The 17,727-nt window shown below is 38.3% G+C and overlaps 9 protein-coding genes across 9 annotated transcripts; 6 read left to right on the plus strand and 3 right to left on the minus strand.

The window, feature by feature from the left end:
- Positions 1 to 1,216: 1,216 nt before the first annotated feature.
- RHIMIDRAFT_236576 (uncharacterized protein) lies at positions 1,217 to 1,937 on the plus strand (the record flags this gene model as incomplete). Its single annotated transcript, XM_023608581.1, has 2 exons — positions 1,217 to 1,419; positions 1,496 to 1,937. 2 exons carry the CDS (start codon positions 1,217 to 1,219, stop codon positions 1,935 to 1,937), a joined length of 645 nt encoding a protein of 214 aa, XP_023467226.1.
- Positions 1,938 to 2,120: 183 nt separating this feature from the next.
- Positions 2,121 to 2,932, plus strand: RHIMIDRAFT_279547 (uncharacterized protein). The gene is made up of 2 exons (XM_023612856.1): positions 2,121 to 2,585; positions 2,628 to 2,932. Exons 1-2 carry the CDS (start codon positions 2,431 to 2,433, stop codon positions 2,872 to 2,874), a joined length of 402 nt encoding a protein of 133 aa, XP_023467227.1. The 5' UTR covers positions 2,121 to 2,430; the 3' UTR covers positions 2,875 to 2,932.
- A 941-nt stretch (positions 2,933 to 3,873) lies between these two features.
- Positions 3,874 to 6,270, minus strand: RHIMIDRAFT_279549 (uncharacterized protein). The gene is made up of 7 exons (XM_023612857.1): positions 5,439 to 6,270; positions 5,309 to 5,378; positions 5,197 to 5,257; positions 4,707 to 5,147; positions 4,553 to 4,656; positions 4,279 to 4,503; positions 3,874 to 4,226 (listed from the first exon to the last, which is right to left on the minus strand). Exons 1-7 carry the CDS (start codon positions 6,251 to 6,253, stop codon positions 3,906 to 3,908), a joined length of 2,037 nt encoding a protein of 678 aa, XP_023467228.1. The 5' UTR covers positions 6,254 to 6,270; the 3' UTR covers positions 3,874 to 3,905.
- A 2,074-nt stretch (positions 6,271 to 8,344) lies between these two features.
- Positions 8,345 to 10,547, plus strand: RHIMIDRAFT_236578 (alpha/beta-hydrolase; the record flags this gene model as incomplete). The annotated part of the gene is made up of 7 exons (XM_023608582.1): positions 8,345 to 9,079; positions 9,144 to 9,524; positions 9,569 to 9,646; positions 9,702 to 9,941; positions 9,993 to 10,226; positions 10,281 to 10,316; positions 10,365 to 10,547. The coding sequence occupies 7 exons, from the start codon at positions 8,345 to 8,347 to the stop codon at positions 10,545 to 10,547; spliced, it is 1,887 nt and encodes a 628-aa protein (XP_023467229.1).
- Positions 10,548 to 10,610: 63 nt separating this feature from the next.
- On the minus strand, positions 10,611 to 11,311 carry RHIMIDRAFT_201358 (glutathione peroxidase; the record flags this gene model as incomplete). Its single annotated transcript, XM_023606533.1, has 5 exons — positions 10,611 to 10,706; positions 10,764 to 10,791; positions 10,857 to 10,925; positions 10,973 to 11,184; positions 11,237 to 11,311. The coding sequence occupies 5 exons, from the start codon at positions 11,309 to 11,311 to the stop codon at positions 10,611 to 10,613; spliced, it is 480 nt and encodes a 159-aa protein (XP_023467230.1).
- Positions 11,312 to 12,290: 979 nt separating this feature from the next.
- On the plus strand, positions 12,291 to 13,222 carry RHIMIDRAFT_121152 (uncharacterized protein). Its single transcript, XM_023605408.1, has 3 exons — positions 12,291 to 12,396; positions 12,448 to 12,500; positions 12,556 to 13,222. Exons 1-3 carry the CDS (start codon positions 12,373 to 12,375, stop codon positions 13,181 to 13,183), a joined length of 705 nt encoding a protein of 234 aa, XP_023467231.1. The 5' UTR covers positions 12,291 to 12,372; the 3' UTR covers positions 13,184 to 13,222.
- RHIMIDRAFT_201436 (RhoGAP-domain-containing protein) lies at positions 13,218 to 13,909 on the plus strand (the record flags this gene model as incomplete). Its single annotated transcript, XM_023606543.1, has 3 exons — positions 13,218 to 13,525; positions 13,578 to 13,673; positions 13,723 to 13,909. The coding sequence occupies 3 exons, from the start codon at positions 13,218 to 13,220 to the stop codon at positions 13,907 to 13,909; spliced, it is 591 nt and encodes a 196-aa protein (XP_023467232.1).
- Positions 13,910 to 14,142: 233 nt separating this feature from the next.
- RHIMIDRAFT_201224 (origin recognition complex subunit 2) lies at positions 14,143 to 15,360 on the minus strand (the record flags this gene model as incomplete). Its single annotated transcript, XM_023606517.1, has 1 exon — positions 14,143 to 15,360. The coding sequence occupies one exon, from the start codon at positions 15,358 to 15,360 to the stop codon at positions 14,143 to 14,145; it is 1,218 nt and encodes a 405-aa protein (XP_023467233.1).
- A 561-nt stretch (positions 15,361 to 15,921) lies between these two features.
- Positions 15,922 to 17,699, plus strand: RHIMIDRAFT_287372 (WD40 repeat-containing protein SMU1-like protein; the record flags this gene model as incomplete). The annotated part of the gene is made up of 5 exons (XM_023613464.1): positions 15,922 to 15,953; positions 16,006 to 16,216; positions 16,271 to 16,460; positions 16,518 to 17,200; positions 17,250 to 17,699. The coding sequence occupies 5 exons, from the start codon at positions 15,922 to 15,924 to the stop codon at positions 17,697 to 17,699; spliced, it is 1,566 nt and encodes a 521-aa protein (XP_023467234.1).
- Between the last annotated feature and the right edge of the window lie 28 nt (positions 17,700 to 17,727).

Here is a 17,727-nt window from a genome sequence, read left to right on the forward strand (position 1 = left end):
TTCCAACTCGCTACGCTCGTTTTTGCACGTCGTCGTGCTGCCGCAGGCTTAAGGGCTTCGCCCTTTGTGATGAGTAAGGGCAAATGCTGAATGAGGTGTGGAAAGGTTAAAGCATTTAGAGAGAAAGTAATGGTCGCATAATTTTATTGAATGAGAGCCACATAGTTACAAAAAAAAAGAAAGTAGCATAAGTGAGTTGGTGACGTGTTTGATGAGACAATCATTATAATAACTCGAGTATAATCTTACAGTAGAGCATACACTCTACTTTACATTCCTCTATCGCATCTGATAAGAATAACTTATAATAACAACTATAGTAGCTACTAGTATAACAATATTAATATAAGCATAAATAATGTCAGTGACGACAATAATATAAACAGCAGTCAAAGATTCTCTACTTAAGTAAACTCTCACAGACTTTATAATATTCAGCTCTTCTTAATAAATCTAATTCGCAAGTTGTCGACTTAATGGCTTTTTACAATAACACTAAAGCTGAATACAACACAAATGTTGGACACTTTGTCCGATATCACGGTAAGTTTCTTTTCCTTGTTGTTGGTAATCTTAGAAAATATTCAACTAATATCTCTAATAGATCTCCAATTATATTTTGAAATCATTTAATCGATGGAACATATGTCAGAAGAAACTGTGCTACAATCAAGTTCCCTACAACACCCGATGAATTCTCTTCTTTTTTTTCAGCGAATACCAAATATTTTTCAATGGCGACAATACTACAGTTGACGAAAGGAGAACAGAGGATGTGGTATAAGCTCTTCGAGCCGCGCTTTTTATTTGAAAATATATAAAATAAAAAAAAAGTGTAGACTATCTCTCTTAATCCTTTTCCAAGCTAAGCATTCTATTTTTTCTTTTTCTTTTTTTTTTTTGTATAAAGGGTGGGCAACTTATAGATACATAAGAAATCTTTCATACCATCTGGGCTGGGTGACCACATCCTCTGTTCTCCTTTCGTCAATTGTAGTATTGCTTGACGTACCTAACCCAATTCCAGTTGATTTCAGTCGGACTTTGGATGTGGTATGATTTTCAGGACAAAAAGAAAAAATGGACTCTGTGTTGTATTCAGCTTTAGTGTTATTGAAAAAAGGCTATTAAGTCGATGACTTGCGAATTAGATTCTTTATTAAGAAGAGCTGCTTACTATTAAGTTTGTGTGAGAGTTTACTTGGATAGAGAATCTATGACTGCTATTTATGTTTATATTTTATCCGATGGAAGAATTCATGGCTTTGATGGTCCTTCACCATCCCTAAGGGTACTTTCTGCACCAGTGCAAGGCCCTCCGACTCTTCCTTCGTTCAAGGTATTGGCTTATGCAGATGACCTTTGTGTTTTTCTTTGGAATCAGGACGATTTACGAGCCTTTCAGGAGCTTGTACGGCTGTACAATCTTGCTTCGAACTCAAATAAATTACGACAAAACTATTGCTTTCTCGCTTTCTGGGCAACCGTCTCCTAGCTGCCGCGCAATTATTTCCACTGCAGACATCAGTCAGTGGCATGGTCGCACCTCTGACGAGCCTCTGAAGTATCTGGGCTACCCGATAATCCACTCTCACTCGCAACGTCAGATTTTCTTGTCTAATCTGGTTGCCAGACTTAAGCGTAGCTGCTATATGCACAAATGTCGCAACTTGTCTGTACGTGGATGCGCGACCGTGTTGAATACACTTCTCCTCTCCAAAATATGGCATGTGTTACGCGTTAATTGGATTCCTAAGGAAATTTTGGATAAAATTACCTCCATCGGCCGCCAATTTGTTCAACATCATCAATTTCCCTATATCAGCTACAATGTGTTGCTGCAACCTACACAACGCGGTGGCCTTGGCCTTCTCAATCCTGCAATTCAACAAAGCCTTCTCGCATATCGGGTGGCTCACGCCATTTCTGTTGTCTGAGGCTCCTTCAGCTATTGTGGCTAAATGGATGTCTGCCCATATCTTAAGCACAGCTTCTTTTACTCTACCAGACGGTCGTTTGCCTTTCTTCTTCCCTTCCTTACGGCAGGGTCTATTGCATCCTTCTCGTCCCAGCCTTTGTTCGTTATAGTTTCGCGTTTTTGACATTCTCCCTGGTTTACAGAAGCATAAACTTTCCTTGGGGACGGATATGTCACAACCCACTCCAATCTCAGCGTCTGTCTCTATGGTATAACCCCTCTCTGAGGTTATTGATTGGCCTTCTGAGGGTCCTTTGTTGCTCAAGCGCTCCTTCTACTCAAATATTCAGGTGCAGGATGCTTTCATTTTCGATCCTCAACTGCAATTTATACGACGCAGACTAACATCAGAAGAGAAACGCGTTGTTAAATGCTGACGTAACCGTGTTGTTCGATTGTATCAATTGTTAGATTCGCACTCTGTGCGCTTATCACTTTTCCTTTCTCGGCTAATGCTACCTTCTCAAATTGGCTCACATGATGGTACTTTGGGTCATACCACCATTGATAATACAATTCTGCCGTTGGTTACCCCGTTAGTCGATCATCAGATCCAGCTAATTCAGCCTTCTCACCTGCGAAAGCTTATTCATAAAGCATTCCTTTCGTAAGTTAAAAAATCCTCAGTCGCACTAGGTAATTCAGTCAGGTTTTGGAAAACCTTTTGGCGCATGGATATCCCTTTGCCGGCTCGAAATGTTTGGTTTCGTTTGATCCATGGTAAGCTGCCTGCTGCTTCCAATCTACACAAGATCGTTCCCTCTTTCTCTCCTTTCTGCCGTCTGTGCAATCGGAGTTCGCCTTCAGAAACCACTTGTCATTTCTTAATTGACTGTAGAAAAAAGTACCTCGCTTGGAAGCTCATTTGGACCCACTTCTTCCCTTTGTCCCTATGATCACGCCATGCACTACTGCAGGCAATTTTACACCTTAATTTCCCTCAACAGGATTCAGTGCAATCCTTTGATTCCTCTAGCATCTTTGGATGCAGCTTGCTAATGATATGGAAAGCATACTGGCGTTTTATTTTTGATTCTACGCCCTTCGTACCTACCCTGGTGCTTCAAGAAGCTATTCGAGTGGTGCAGTCGTTAGCCCTTCCAAGGACTGACAACCTCACTTCTCCATAGTTAGTATAGTATATTGATTTTATTTGCTTTTTTTTTTTACTTTATTTTCTTGTACTTCAATTTTCCTAGTTCACCGCTGCCTTTGGTACGTGACTTATAAATAAATAGAATTTGGCTTTCATGCCCCTACAAAAAAAAAAGAGGCAAGATATGATTTTGCCAAAAAAAAAACATGAGCATTGGATAGCAGATGACTGGAGAAAGGTGATCTGGACAGACGAGTCGAGCTTTGAAATCGGCAAGTTCTCCTCAAAGCCCGGGGTATAGCGTAATACTTTGGAAAAGTTCAAGAAAGGGTGCCTGGCGTCAGCCTTCAAAAACGGCAGAACTTCAATCGTGGTTTGGGGTGCCATAGATGGTGGAATGAAGTCGAAACTTGTTTTTATGAAGAAAGGAATGAAGAGAAGTGCCGACTTCATAAACCAGGCCTATGATCCAGTACTACTAGATGGAGGGAGGCAAAGGGATAAACAAGGTGTCCTGTCCAGCACAATCGCCGGATTTGTATCCGATTGAAAATCTTTGGAGCATGATGAAGAAGTGGGTTAACGCTCTATACCCTCATGCTAAAACCCAGCAAGCCATGGAAGTCGCTTTGAAGAGTATTTGGAGGGAAATTAACCCGGAGGCGATCAACAAATTAATTGATACTATGCCAAAAGAAGGTCAAGGACGTCTTTAAGGCTCGTGGTGGACCCAACAAATATTAAATCAATAAAAAATCCAAAATTGCTTCGCAACTCTCATCGTTTTTCTTTCACAAAAAATACATTATTTTTTATTCATTAGTATTCTAGTTAATAATTGCTAGCTTCTGGCATAGACAAGTGCTGCTCAAAAGCATTCGATAAACGATCCAAGGGATTGGGAAGATGAAAATGCTGACGATGTTCTTCTCCAGACTGACTATACTCTGATAGCAGCTGTCTCTTATTTTGATGATAGAGATGATACCCTGCTTGACCAAACAAAAGTCGTGGTACATCAACAAGATATCCCATCGTTCCTTTCACTCCTACTGCCTTTTCTGCTTGTATCCAGAAATTTATCTTTCCTGTTTTCTCATCAAAGTATCCTGCACAGTAATTTCTCATACCCATCAGTTTCTTGTTTTGTCTCTGTGATGTGTTTGATTAGCAAATAGTGGCAACCATCCAGTATTTTTCTTACCGTATTGCCGTTTGGTGAGCGTTTAAATAGATTATACATTCTTTCTTCAACGTTACCATTGAACGTGATATAAGTTGAATTTTGGTTCAAAACAGTCAAGAGTGCTTGAGGAGGAGGAACGTTGACGATGGCACTAGAAATGATTTGTACCATCAAGAATGGGTCACCTTCTTCTTTATCCTTCATATCTTTAGAATACAGCTTTCCAGCACCACAGCAGTGAACCTACGAAAGAGTTAAGTAATGGGTTTCGACACACAGACTATATGCTTACATCGCCTCCCAAGAATGAAACTCGAACAGATCTTTCACGGGCATATTGCTGAAGTCGCTCAATAAACTTCTTTCTTTCAACTTCATGATTTGAAGCAGTCCAATCTAATGAATGCTTTAATGATCTCTGTTATCCAATAGAATATGCTACTTACGGTCATTCATGTCGTCTAATAATTCTGGATCGCCATTCCATTTATTTAGCTGACCAGAGATCATATTTCCCAGTGCTCCAGTCTTGCCGGCGATAGTAGCCAGATTAAATCCTGCTGCTCCATCCATGAGGTTTTCAAATAAAGTGAGACGAGGGTAAATGATGGGCACACCCGTCAGAATCAAGAGATGTTTTATTGTCGATGGCATCATAGAGCGTAGGTGCTCAAAGACGCTGTCGTACGTAGATGGTTTACAGACATCGTGCTTTGTTCTTTCTCCTCTACAGTCCAATGCAATAAATCCAATATCTGGACCAAGAGTAGAAATAATGTGGTTGCATGTGTCAAGTGTGCCTCGTACCATCCCATGTTGAGGGGCTAATTCCACTGTTGTATGCTGTTGAAATAAGTAATAAAATCTGCATGCATTAGCAAATAAGACTTGTAAAGAAAGTTAGTTTACTATCGCATATGTTTGTTTATTTCATACCTTGAAAACATTCTGCACGTTGCATATCAGCAGGATATGAACCATAGCCATCAATGATATCCTAGATCGATATGAGCATATGCTCTACTCTTTTTTTTAATGGTTACATTACATGATCATCCCACATGTTCATTGAAGGAATAGTAGCAAATGCCTTGGCCACAACAGGGTTGTCTTTGAACCTATCATTTCATGGATGAATCTCTACCCCATTGTCCTCTGTGTGTATGTCATCCTATTACCCGAAGTTTTTACAGTAATTCCAGAAATAGAAATCTTCAAATCCGTCCTTCATTTCATGACTCAACTTCATTGCCAGACGCTTCGCAGGCACTTTCTCTTCCACCCATGGTTTCATGAAATCTTCCTTGATGAGTCTATCCTGATAGAGTTGATCGCCACCACCGAGTAAAACATGAAATGGCATGACTTCATGTCTATCGAGAACATCCTGCCAGAGGGGTGCTTCTTTCTCACCAAATTTGTCCTTGATCTCTTGTGGAATATCGGAGAATCCGTTACATGAATAAAACATGAATCGCATGGATTGATAAAATGAGGGCATATGGAATTGGAAGTAAGGGCTAGCCCAGTTATTGTAAGGTGTGGAATAGGTGGCGATTTGATCATTATCTGTCAACTGAATACGAACGTCGTATCTCCAAAAACGAAACTTGTTGCGGAACACGTCCAGGCATTCTGCTCGAGGCTTAATCGTCTGCTTACGTTGTGTTGTTGGTTCAGTCACTTGAATATCAATCGGAGGCGGGTGGTGGTCGCTAGAGACGACTAGAATAGATCCTTGCCACTGGCGAGTTGTGTAATTGATGCCAATATATCGAAGCAAAGGACCACAAACAACCTCTCCAGGCCTCTCGCCACCATGTGATAGATGAGGAAGGTGGGGCACATGAGATGAAAGATGATTCCATTGATCTTTGACGTTAAGTTGGCTAAAGCTGGAAGTCAAGTTCTCAGCAAATCCAGCTATTCCTCCATGTTGTTGTTGTTGTCCATAGCCTGGATAAGGGGCGTTGTTATTGCTATAATTCTGCATTCTCTAATTTATAAAGAAAGGAAAAAAAAAAAAAAAAAGGTTATGAAAGCACACACATGCGTTTTTTAGTCTGCGGCAGAGCACAATTTGTGCTCAGCCCAATTTAAGGTCGGGTGGCACTAACCGCATCATACGAAATTCTCAAGTTAACGTAGAGGAGACTGAGGATATGGCAATAGGCTTTCCAAGCTACACTTTATTTTCAGTAATACAATAATAAAAATTTCCAAGTTTATATACTTATTTCTTTCTAATAGCGGTTTTGAAAGATATAAAGGAAAAGGGAGTTTGAAAGTTTATTAGTATGTACATATGAAAATAAAGCGCATTTGCCACATTGGAAGCCAGAGCGCAGGCAACTGAGATTGTTCTAAGAACAAATAACAATACTTGGTAACTAGTAGAAAGCTTTGACCATCAGCAGAAATGTTAATTATCACAGTCAAACCTCGGTTTACCGCTATTATCGTCCTGAGAGTGGTTACTAGTGTCATATTCGAACATAATTCACGCTTATTGAAACTAAGGAAATTATCCTTACAATAACACTTACTAGTACATAGCATCATTTCTTGATTCAGACCTCACAGTAGTAAAAACTATGAAACCCTTAATTAAGCTACTCTGCTCCATAACGACAGTTAGACCCACGTCAACTATAATTCCACAGTAAGCTTGAATAGTATAAATAAGAACCACTCTTTATCAATAAAAAGGATTAATTCAGTCTTACTGTATCTTATTGTCTATTACTACTTTTATATTATAACAACTATATTAATACCGGTATACTTCTATTTATTGGTAGGTATACCCATATCCCAAATGTATCGGTAAATCATGGTTTGACTGTATTTATCTTTCACAAATCTTAAACGAAATAGCGTTAAAATTTTCTTCATTCGTGGAATTCTTTATTTGTTTGATAGAATCTTTAACTGAATGGGCGACATTTGATTCTGAGCCAGACGACTCGATAATGCCTGCAATACCTTTATTTTGGCAAACACTTGGTGCACTCAGGAGTTAGACTAACACTATGCGTGCTACCTCTATTCACTGCCTATGATGAAGTCCAACAAAACTATTCAACGTGTAGCATCAAGCTAAACATGACTTTAAATGTTATCATCTTGGATTGTTTCTTTCAAGAAGAAAGAGATAAAAAAGAAATGTTGTTACTGATGCACTTTAAGTTTGTGTTGTCAGTTTGATCAGCAAAGAACCAAGATTAATAATGTGTAATTATAAATTCGTACTTTGTACCAGACAGAATGAACTAGACAGCTTTAGGTTAGGCAGAGACTTTAGTGATGTAAAGTTGTACAGTGTCTCTACATGTAGCGCTCCAAAGAAGCACCTGTAGCACTAGTCTATTTTTGAGTGCATTTTTGAGCGCGCCAAGTGTTTGCCTTTATTTTCACTAGTATTATAGATCATAAAGTCAAAACTAACCCGGTTCTAGTTGGGAATAGTTTGGTAACAACCAAACTTTGGCCCCATACACTCCTTCACCCCTTCCGCTCCTTTGGCCACTCTCTCTTGCTCTCTCTCTTTTCCTTTCTTTCTCTGGGCTGGTTATCGCTAGCCCTATTTAATGCACTTTGGGTAAGATAGTAATAATCTCTTTATAATTTTACTCACTTTTTGCCTCTCCCTTTCTCTTCTTTATAATGTAAGTATTTAATATCCATGTAATAACTGATGTACTGATCATTTCTTTATCCATTCTTTTACTTTTTGTGGGTTCTCTTTTATCATTATTGGTTATCTCTTTTATTATTTTTTGTTGTCTGAAATTATCATTCTTTTATCAGTGAACATAAATACTCTGCGTATTTTTTTTTTTTTTGCAAAAAGGAAAGAATGAAAAAGAATGACAATACGCGACGATCTCCAACAATAGGCTTTGTAAACGTAAGGCATGTCTTTAACTGTGAAGAAAAGACAAAGAAAGAAAGAGAGAGTATGACTGAATGATTTAGATTAAAATACTTGATTGCCTGTTTAATGTCAAAGTAAAAAAGCCCTATATCGTTTTGACATTAGGAGGTAGACGACAATCTAAAGAAATAATAATAAATACTCAAAATGTACACTCTAGATCAATGTTATCAATCAAATTTGGAAGAATGTAAAAACAAGACAACATTTGACTTTCAAGTTACCTTCCACACGCAACTGTTTGGTACAATGCAGCTTGATCTCTTTGACACGGGAACATTCTATTCTACAGATAAACATTTAGGAAGGACAGAGATTCGATTAGGCTTACTCAAGCACATGCCGCTCTCATTTACGAATTACTATGAGATATGGGACAGAACACTCTCATCAGGAGCAAGCTCTAGTATTGGCCGTGAGAGGACAAGAGTGAATAGTATCGGTGCGATTCATGCGCAGATCAATTATCAGTTTGTGAGTCTCGAAAATAGCAAGGACGACATGGTGCAGTTACCAGCAGCTGAATCGGTCGTCGCTACAAACTTGGTCATGCAGGAACAGATCGTAGCCGAAGCGAAACGACATATGCAGTTCAATCGTGAACGCCAGAAAAAAAGAAAAGAAGCCATTCAGATTAAGGAGCGGATTGTTAATTTGCATAGCGAGTCTGGAGAAGAGGATCTGATACAGCCCTTAGCTACTGATGATGATTATAAAGCGAGTGATAATGAAGAAGAAGAAGAAGACGATGAATTTGGCGAAATGGTTTCGGCTCCTTCAGACAATGTGAATGGTGATTTTGATAGTACTTCAGAAGAAAGTATGGAGGTTAAAGGAAAAGATACAGTCACTAAGATGATTGGAAAGCTTATGGCAGCCTTTGTAAATACAATAAAAGAAAGATATATACAAATATTAAATGACATCTTTTTGTAATTAACAAAAGGGACAAGGATTTGAGTTGACGCATATGCAAGTAGTAACGGGCCTTTCTCTCTTGGAGAAATTCTTTACTGATCTTCCGCGACAAAGAAGCTGGGATATCGTCCGGGATTTATCCGAAATCGAAACAGCTGCAAGGTTCTGGAAATTTTCAATTGCTTCTTACGGTTGGAAAGGACTCAACTTTATGGGTAAAGGCAATGGTATATTATCAGACGCTATTAGAGAGCATTCCGATGCAAGGTCAATCGTTGAATATCTGATTATACCTAAAGAAGACCTGCTTGCTTATGAATTTAGATCATCTGAGGCGTTTCGACCAAGTTATTTCATCGCAAGAGATAGATTTACAAATTCTATCGTTTTATCAATTCGTGGAACAATGGTGGGGTAGCAGCCATTTCCTTCTTTTATATTAACATTGACTAGAGTATCATGGACACCTTGACTGACTTGGTTTGCGAATATGAGCCATGGAAGGGTGGATACGTGCATAGTGGAATGAAAGTAAGTACTGCTTGAGGCACATTTCTGCGAGGGGGATTAAATACATTTTTGACAGCAATCAGCCGTCTGGTTTTACCAATATGTTTTACCATTACTGCGAACATTTATACACGAGAACAATGCTACTGGCCTTGTCATTGTAGGACATAGCCTAGGCGCAGCAACAGCTGCAATTCTTACAGATATGCTTATGGAATGTTTGGATACGTTTCCAGACGGAAAGGATTTTAATATAAAATGCTTTGGTTATGCTCCAGCATGTGGATTGAGTTTAGATTTGGCAGAAAAGCATAAAGTATTCATCCCTTCTTTAAATTGCTTATGATTTCTTAATTCTAGTTCATAGGACGTTGTTCAATCCTTTGTATTTGCAGAAGACATTGTTAGCAAATTAAGCTACGGTTCAATGATGGATGTCAAGGAGTTAGTCATAGCCAGCGCAGAAGCAGCAAAGAACACGGTAGGAATATCTGATATCATTCTAGGAAATAACAAGCTCGAGGGCGAAAGATGGAAATGCATTTCCGATCGTGTTTCAGAAGTTCGAAAGAGGCTGATGAATCAACAGGATAACCCACGAGTAAGCTACTGCATTAAAAACCACTGCAGTTCATAAATAATCAAGCTGTTATAGCTATATGTTGCAGGACAAATATACCAATTTTGGAATGTAAGCTCCCTCATAGTCATCGCGTAATCTATCTAATCAGCACGATAGGACCCTACACCAAGTAATCAAGACCGTATCACTATAGAAAAGACAACTGCAATGAACGTCTCAGAGGAAGTCGTTATTAAGAAATCAATCTTGACCGATCATTTACCAACAAACTTTGATCTTGCTTTCCGAAAGGCAAGAGAAGCTCTTATGCTTGAAGGGACTATGAAAAGAAGTGTGTGATAGCCACTTGTTTTTATTAAATAAAGTAAATGTTTTTTTTTTAATGCAGTAAAGATGATATGATTACAAGTGCTTTTCGACTTCTTCGGCAATAGATTTTGGTTCAGTGGTGGAAGCATAACGCTTAACAACCTTTCCTTCACGATCAATCAAAAATTTCTAAACAAAGTTGGATCAGTTACAAGTTTCACTTTATGATTTATAAACAAATGTTACCTCAAAATTCCACTTGACGCGCTTCAAACTAATAAAAAGGGAAAATGATATCAGCTCACACATTACTCATGACGTACAAACACTTTTACTTACCCCAAGATACCAGGTTGAGATTCTTTCATCCATTTCCACAAGGGAGCTTCGTTATCTCCATTAACCTCACTATGAAACAATCAGTATTTCATCTTGATAAATTTTTGTCAACTTACACTTTGGAGGTCAAAGGAAAAGTGACACTCCAGTTAAGAGAACAAAAGTTTTGAATCTCTTCTTCTGAACCAGGTTCTTGACCACCAAATTGGTTACAAGGACATCCGACGATAACAAAGTCTCTATCTTTATACTTTTGATAGAGTTCTTCCAAACCAGCATATTGCTTGGTGAATCCACACTTGGAGGCAACATTGACAACCAAGACAACCTTATATGTTATTAGTCATTGATTTCTTTTACCAACTCTAGTTCTGCTTTACCTTTCCCTTAAGATCGGCTAAGTTCCAGGCTTCGCCCTTGATGTTCTTAACTGTAAAGTCGTATAAAGTAGTCATTTTTGTTTTTTAGTAAAGAAAAAAATAAAATAAAAAAGAGGACTTGCATTAAATATATTTTCTGATTTTTCGGTCTGATGAAGGGCCGCGTAAGAAATAATTGACTTTTTTGGTGGTGATGAATGGCAACCAACAAAAGACCAGCTTTGTCATTTTTGCTGACTAGACATTTCTTCTTTTCATACTCCGAATTACTGCTTTCGAATGGCCAAGAAAGAAAGAGAGAGAGAATGAGACAATATATGTTAATATGCTGAGATAATTATACGAGTGCTCTCTTTCAAATATTGCATTGTCTCTAATAAAAAGACTATTCTTTATGATAACAAAAAGAAAAAACGACGTCAGTTTATATACACAAGTAGAATATTTCATGTGTCATGAAATGATTTTCTTATTCTTACAATTCGTCCGAGCCGAGTAAAACTCTAGCAAATTGGTTTCGGGCAATAGTTTGTTCCTGGACTGGTTTTCTAAAAATAGTATCTTGTCAATGACGAAAACATTGATTATCCCAAAGACGACAAGCACCAGACTAATGAAGAGTATAAATATAAACAAAAGTCAATGACTTTTACAAAAGTCCCAGATTACATGACTGAGAGAAACCCTGAGTGAATGGTGGATAGGGAACAGCCAACCAGATACAATTACTGAGCCGTTTCTGGTATCTCTTTATCCTACAACAACCGCGTCGATCCATTTTCATCGAAGCAGTCAGCCTTTAAACTATCCAATGGCCTTGTTTTCACGATACCCTCTCTCTCTTTGTATTCAAGAAATCAACTCTTTATTTTTGAACTCATTATTCGAGTCCAAACGGGGGATACTTGAACTTTGAAGCTGAATTTTTGTCCTGAAATATAAATCAATAATCTATGCATTGTTTCATATTAATTTCGTCTTTGAGCAAAATTGAAACACATACACAACTTTTTTTTTGGTAAATGAAGCTTAGAGAGTCGTCGGGGGCAAAGTTCTCGGACACTGATTACTATAATTAAGTTGCCTTTTTCTCTCTCTTTTTCCCTTTTTTTCTCTCTTTTTCTTTAATTAATTTAATGATTTATGATAAACCTTACAAAGTATATATGAAACATCAGTTACATGCTTGCATAAATTCACATACTTTATAGCTTCTATTGAATACAGAAGCAAATAAACGACACACTATCTCTTCTTATAATCAGTAAATAAGCCCTCTTCAAATTAAACTATATTAATCATTTGTTTACCATAAATAGAATAGAGGAGCCGGACCATCCTAATGAAATACAAAGAAATACAAAAATGACTGGTATAACAGATCACTGGGAGTTGATTGAATCCTATTACGTGTCTCATTTGAGTCAATTACAAAAACAAATCGAACAAAGGTCCTTGGAGAACAGTCAATTGACTGATATTCGTGATGACTTGTTAAAACAAGTCATTCGATTGACAGAAAGATCTACAGAACTGTCGCTTAAGAACGAACAGCTTTCTCGGCTGATTGCAGAAAAGGAGAATAAGGTAACGGCGTTCATGTACAATCAACAGGATCATGCTGTCCTTGGTGTCACTCTAGAAGATCCTCCGGCTCCTTCTATCCATTCATCCAATACGTCCATAAGTGACAGTTACCATAAACAATCAAGTACTAACAAGTCAGAAATAAAATTAAAAAGAGAACCAAGCCTGTTTCGTCAATTGAGTCTACGATTATCAACGAGAAGAAGAAGACAGGATGACTCAGCAAAGGAGGTATCACAGCCTGAAGCAGATGATGCCAAGGGAAATCATGTATCGGAGCCAGTGTTGCATCCTGCCATGGTTGTCCAAAATGAGATGACCACAGAAGAAACAAGAGAAAGGAGTAAATATCATAAATAATTAATTGTCGGAGAGAAAGAGAGCTTACATTTATATGTGTGTTCTAGACTCATTGTTTGGCAAAGACTTGGCTGAACAAGTGAAAATTGAAGGCTCACGTATTCCCTTGATTGTTACAAAATGTGTACAAGAAATAGAATTACGAGGCTTGACTGTAGAAGGCATTTATCGTAAATCTGGTTCGCTTCAACAAGTCAAGGATTTACAGGATATGATTGAAACAAGTCAAGACGTTGACTTGTCTGAATGTGACATCGCTGTTGTCGCTAGCTTATTAAAACTATACCTGCGTAGTTTACCTGTGCCATTGATACCTAGCAAAGTGATCTGTAAGTTTCAATGGTTTATTTTATACCTTTGACTCATTATATTTTGTAGTGTCTTGTACAATCAGCCCTCAGGAACGATTAAACAAGACTTATTCTTTACTTCATGATTTGCCAAACGAAATATATTGCACCACCAAATATATTGCACAACACCTGAGAAGGTTAGTCATGTAAAATTACTTACGGTCGATCTCAACTATTATCTTATAGGATACATGACCATCAGTCTGTCAATCGTATGAATTCAAAGAACCTTGCTGTTGTTTTTGGTCCAACTCTGATGAGACTCAATGATGATGTGACTGAAAACAAGGAAAGACAGACACATGAGATGATAGATACAATTGAGTTCATTATACTTCAAAGTCATACCTTGTTTGCTGATTACTATCCTTAAATTGTGTAAATAATGTGTACTACAAAGCTGGCTTTGTAGAACTCATCAAGAATCATATGCTCTTTTACATATATATTTCCCATTCATTATCACCCCCATTTATTTTCCAACAATTGGAAGTAGTAGTATTGTCATGTAGAAATAAAAATGTATTCTCTTTTTAAGTATATTACAGCAAATATCTAATTTAAGGGGCTATAGTACAATAATGCGCATGATTGCATTCATCCTCTCTACATCTGTTCCAAGATATGCAGCAACGTAGACTTGTCTAGTGGTATAAAAAATAGTTCTGTACCATCCATTGCCTTTTTACTAGAGATCAATTTATGATCTCTAAACTCTGTCAGCTCTGTGCGTAAGGCTAGATCACTTGATACAAAGAATCCTTCTCGACACTTTTGATAATATTGTCCATAGCTAAGACCAACCGATTCATTTCCTTTACCGTCCATATTGGCAATTTCCATCTCCATTAACTGATGCTCTGCCAATATCTTGAACACTCCACGAGCGTTTGTTGTTAATGAATCTAGCACGTATTTGGCACCGCGTGCACCACCTAGTTCACTTGATCGAATCAATAGTGAATTCTCAAAACTAGTCTCTACTAGATAATCATCAAACGTAGTGGCGTCATGCCATATCCAATTAAACCGACTTGATTTAACATTATCCCATAAAAGACCTGCATTGATATGATCCACAGACACAACAAGATGTATATTGTTTGCACTGGCAAGCATAGAAAGGGCTGTTTGCGTTCGTTCATTACGAAGGTTAGGTCCATCCAGATTATGAATGACGATGTAAAGACTGTCGTATTCTCGGTCCTCTCGAGAGAAATAGTTGCAAATATACGCGACATGATCTTGTATTTGTCCTGTTGGTACCTGTACTCCTAATGCACCTGCTGTGATTTTAAGTAAGATATCTTTGATAGAGATGGAGGGAAAGAAGCCGTTGATGACGACTAGAGGCCCATTTGTTAATGCTGTTTGTGCAAACTCGTTCAAGAGGTTTCGTTTTGAGCCGTAACCATAGAAAATAAGGTTAAATCCAGAGTGAAGCTCAAAGTACCATTGTGAAAAATGCTGCTTTTGCATTTCAAATAAAGTATGCATCTCTGATCGATGCTTCTTTTGTGTCTTTTGTAATATCAAATGAAATTCGTGTGGTTCGAGTACTTGTAGCTTGGATAATGTGTTGTTGGATGTCTGTGCCTTGCCGTGAAGGTCCAAAAAGTACCTTTCGTATCCCTCCGTTGTATCACCGCCACGCTCTTTACTCTTTACTTCTTCGTCCTCTTCTTCGTCTGATGACGATTGACCTTCATCCGAGCTCTTTTGGTCGTCTTTTAGCAGTTCTAGCTGTCTCTGAATCCTACGCTTTTTCGAAAAATCTGATTTTGTGCTTGCGCTGTATTCTTCCTCTAGTTGCTTTCGTTTCATCGTCGGCTTTACTCGTCTGCCCGATTTCCGTGAACTTGTCTCCTCTTTGTTTTCTTCTACAGGTGTCTGAGACTCATTTTGAACCTCTGCTGCCTTTTGCATCATGGAGGATGCTCTTTTTCGTTTCGATTGAAATCCAAACATCGATCTTCCGCTCACATCCTTATCTTCTTCGTCTTCTTCTTCATGCACTATTTTATGATGAGACAGACCTTCACTCATATCTTCACCATGATCTGTATCCATCGGGTTGTCTGTCTGATCTTTGCTCACTGTCAATCCTGCATCAATAAAGCGTACTGATTTCGATCTTCGGGTATATCCTTTATGTTTTAATGCAAGTTTCTCTTCTTGCTTTAAGGTGTCTGGAGTGACTTTATTTACAATATGTTCAGCAATTTCACTGTCGAGTTGAACCTTGATGATCATTAATAATAATAAAAAGAAAAAGAGAGAGAGAAGGAGAAAATTTTTTGTAGGTCTGTCGCGTGCGTGTAAAGTGTAAACGAAAAAGAAACCTCTTTTTTTTTTTTTTTTTTTCCTTGCGTGCAATAGTCAATAATGTCAACCAATAATGAGATTAACCAGCAAGAGTAAATATCATGATTAACCTACTTTTCAATACCATTAACCAACAAAATACAGTGTAGTCAAGTTGATCATCCAGTTCTTTCGAGAAAATAACTTGACTGATTCATTAAAGACTCTCGAAAAGGAATCACGTCAGACATTAAATACCATGGATAATAAGGCTCAGTTCATACAAGATGTATTGGATGGACGATGGGATATTGTTTTAAAGAATGTGTCTAAACTATCTCTTGGAAAGGAAAGGTTATTTGATATCTATGAGCAGGTAGAGAAAAGAAATAGAGAGTGTTTTATGATTCCCATCTTATAAAGTCTATAGATGATGTTTGAGTTGATAGAAAGAAATGAAATAAGCACTGCTCGAGTCATATTGAGAACATCCAACGTGTTGAGAATGATGCTGGAAGAATTTCCTGAAAGATATCAAGCTATTGAAAACTATTTTGAGGAGCGACCAACAAGTGGTTACAAGTATGCGACTGAACAAAAGAGAAAAACCATTGCAGATAGTACATGAATTGTATTTATTTATATATGCATGCCGTTTCTTATATCAATCTATTTAGAGCTCGACCAAGAGATTGCCAGTTTACCTAGTAGCCGACTGCTGACCTTACTAGGACAAAGTTTAAAGTGGCAACAGCAGCAAGGTGTTCTCTCGCCCGGTGTATCCTATAATCTGTTTAAAGGAACAGCCGATATGCAAAAGGCAGAGCAGGACTTATTTGCCAACCAGCACTATGTATCTATCAAATTTCCTGGCAAAAAGACAAATGCTGAATGCGCCGCCTTCTCACGAAACGGGCTCTACCTGGCCACTGGCTCATCCGATGGGTTTATTGAAATTTGGAATTATCTGACAGGCAAGCTGAGAAAGGACCTTCCGTACCAGGCCAACGATCGTTTAATGGCCATGGATAAAGCAGTTCTCTGTGTTCGATTCAGCTCAGATAATCAAGTGTTGGCATCTGGTTCGTTGGACGGGAAGATATGGATTTGGAGAGTAAAGACAGGTCAGTGCGAGAAAAGGATAGCGACTGGTCATTCTGAAGCGATCACGACACTTTGCTTTAACAAGGACAATACACAACTACTGAGCGGTAGTCAAGATCACGTGGTCCGGATACATGGATTAAAATCTGGAAAGGTGTTAAAGGAGTTTAGGGGACATACATCCTTTATCAACTCTGTCTTGTTCTCGGCTGATGGTGCTCTCGTCCTAAGTGCGAGCAGTGACGGTACAGTAAAGGTAATATGCCCATTCAAAAAGAAAAGCAGTAACTTACAGTTTTAAATAGATATGGGATGCTAAAACCACCTCATGCCTACATACCATCGCTCCTCATGCAAAGGTTGAAAAAGACGAACTGAATCCAATGGGTGGGCTGGGCAATGCATCAGTACAGGCCATCATTCCACTTCCCAAAAATCCAAATCTTTATCTTGTCTGTAACAAGACAAACACACTCTTTGTCATGTCAACAAAGGGTCAGATCATCAAGACATTTAGCCATAACAAGAAAGCAGGCTCTGATTTTATCACCGCAGCCGTATCACCACAAGGAGACTATATCTATGGTATTTCAGAAGACTCGTTCATGTATTGCTTTCAGTTTACTACTGGTGCATCAGCGGGACAAGTCAAGGTGGGTGATGCTGAAGTGCTGGGTATGGTTCATCATCCTTTGACAAATGTTGTTGTTGCTTTTGATAATGCTGGTCATGTCCTATTGTATAAATCACCTTAAAGCAAAAGAAAACTGTTAACTCTATTTA

The sequence above is a fragment of the Rhizopus microsporus genome (genome assembly GCF_002708625.1).
Source record: "Rhizopus microsporus ATCC 52813 unplaced genomic scaffold scaffold_6, whole genome shotgun sequence".
Lineage (NCBI taxonomy): Eukaryota > Fungi > Mucoromycota > Mucoromycetes > Mucorales > Rhizopodaceae > Rhizopus > Rhizopus microsporus.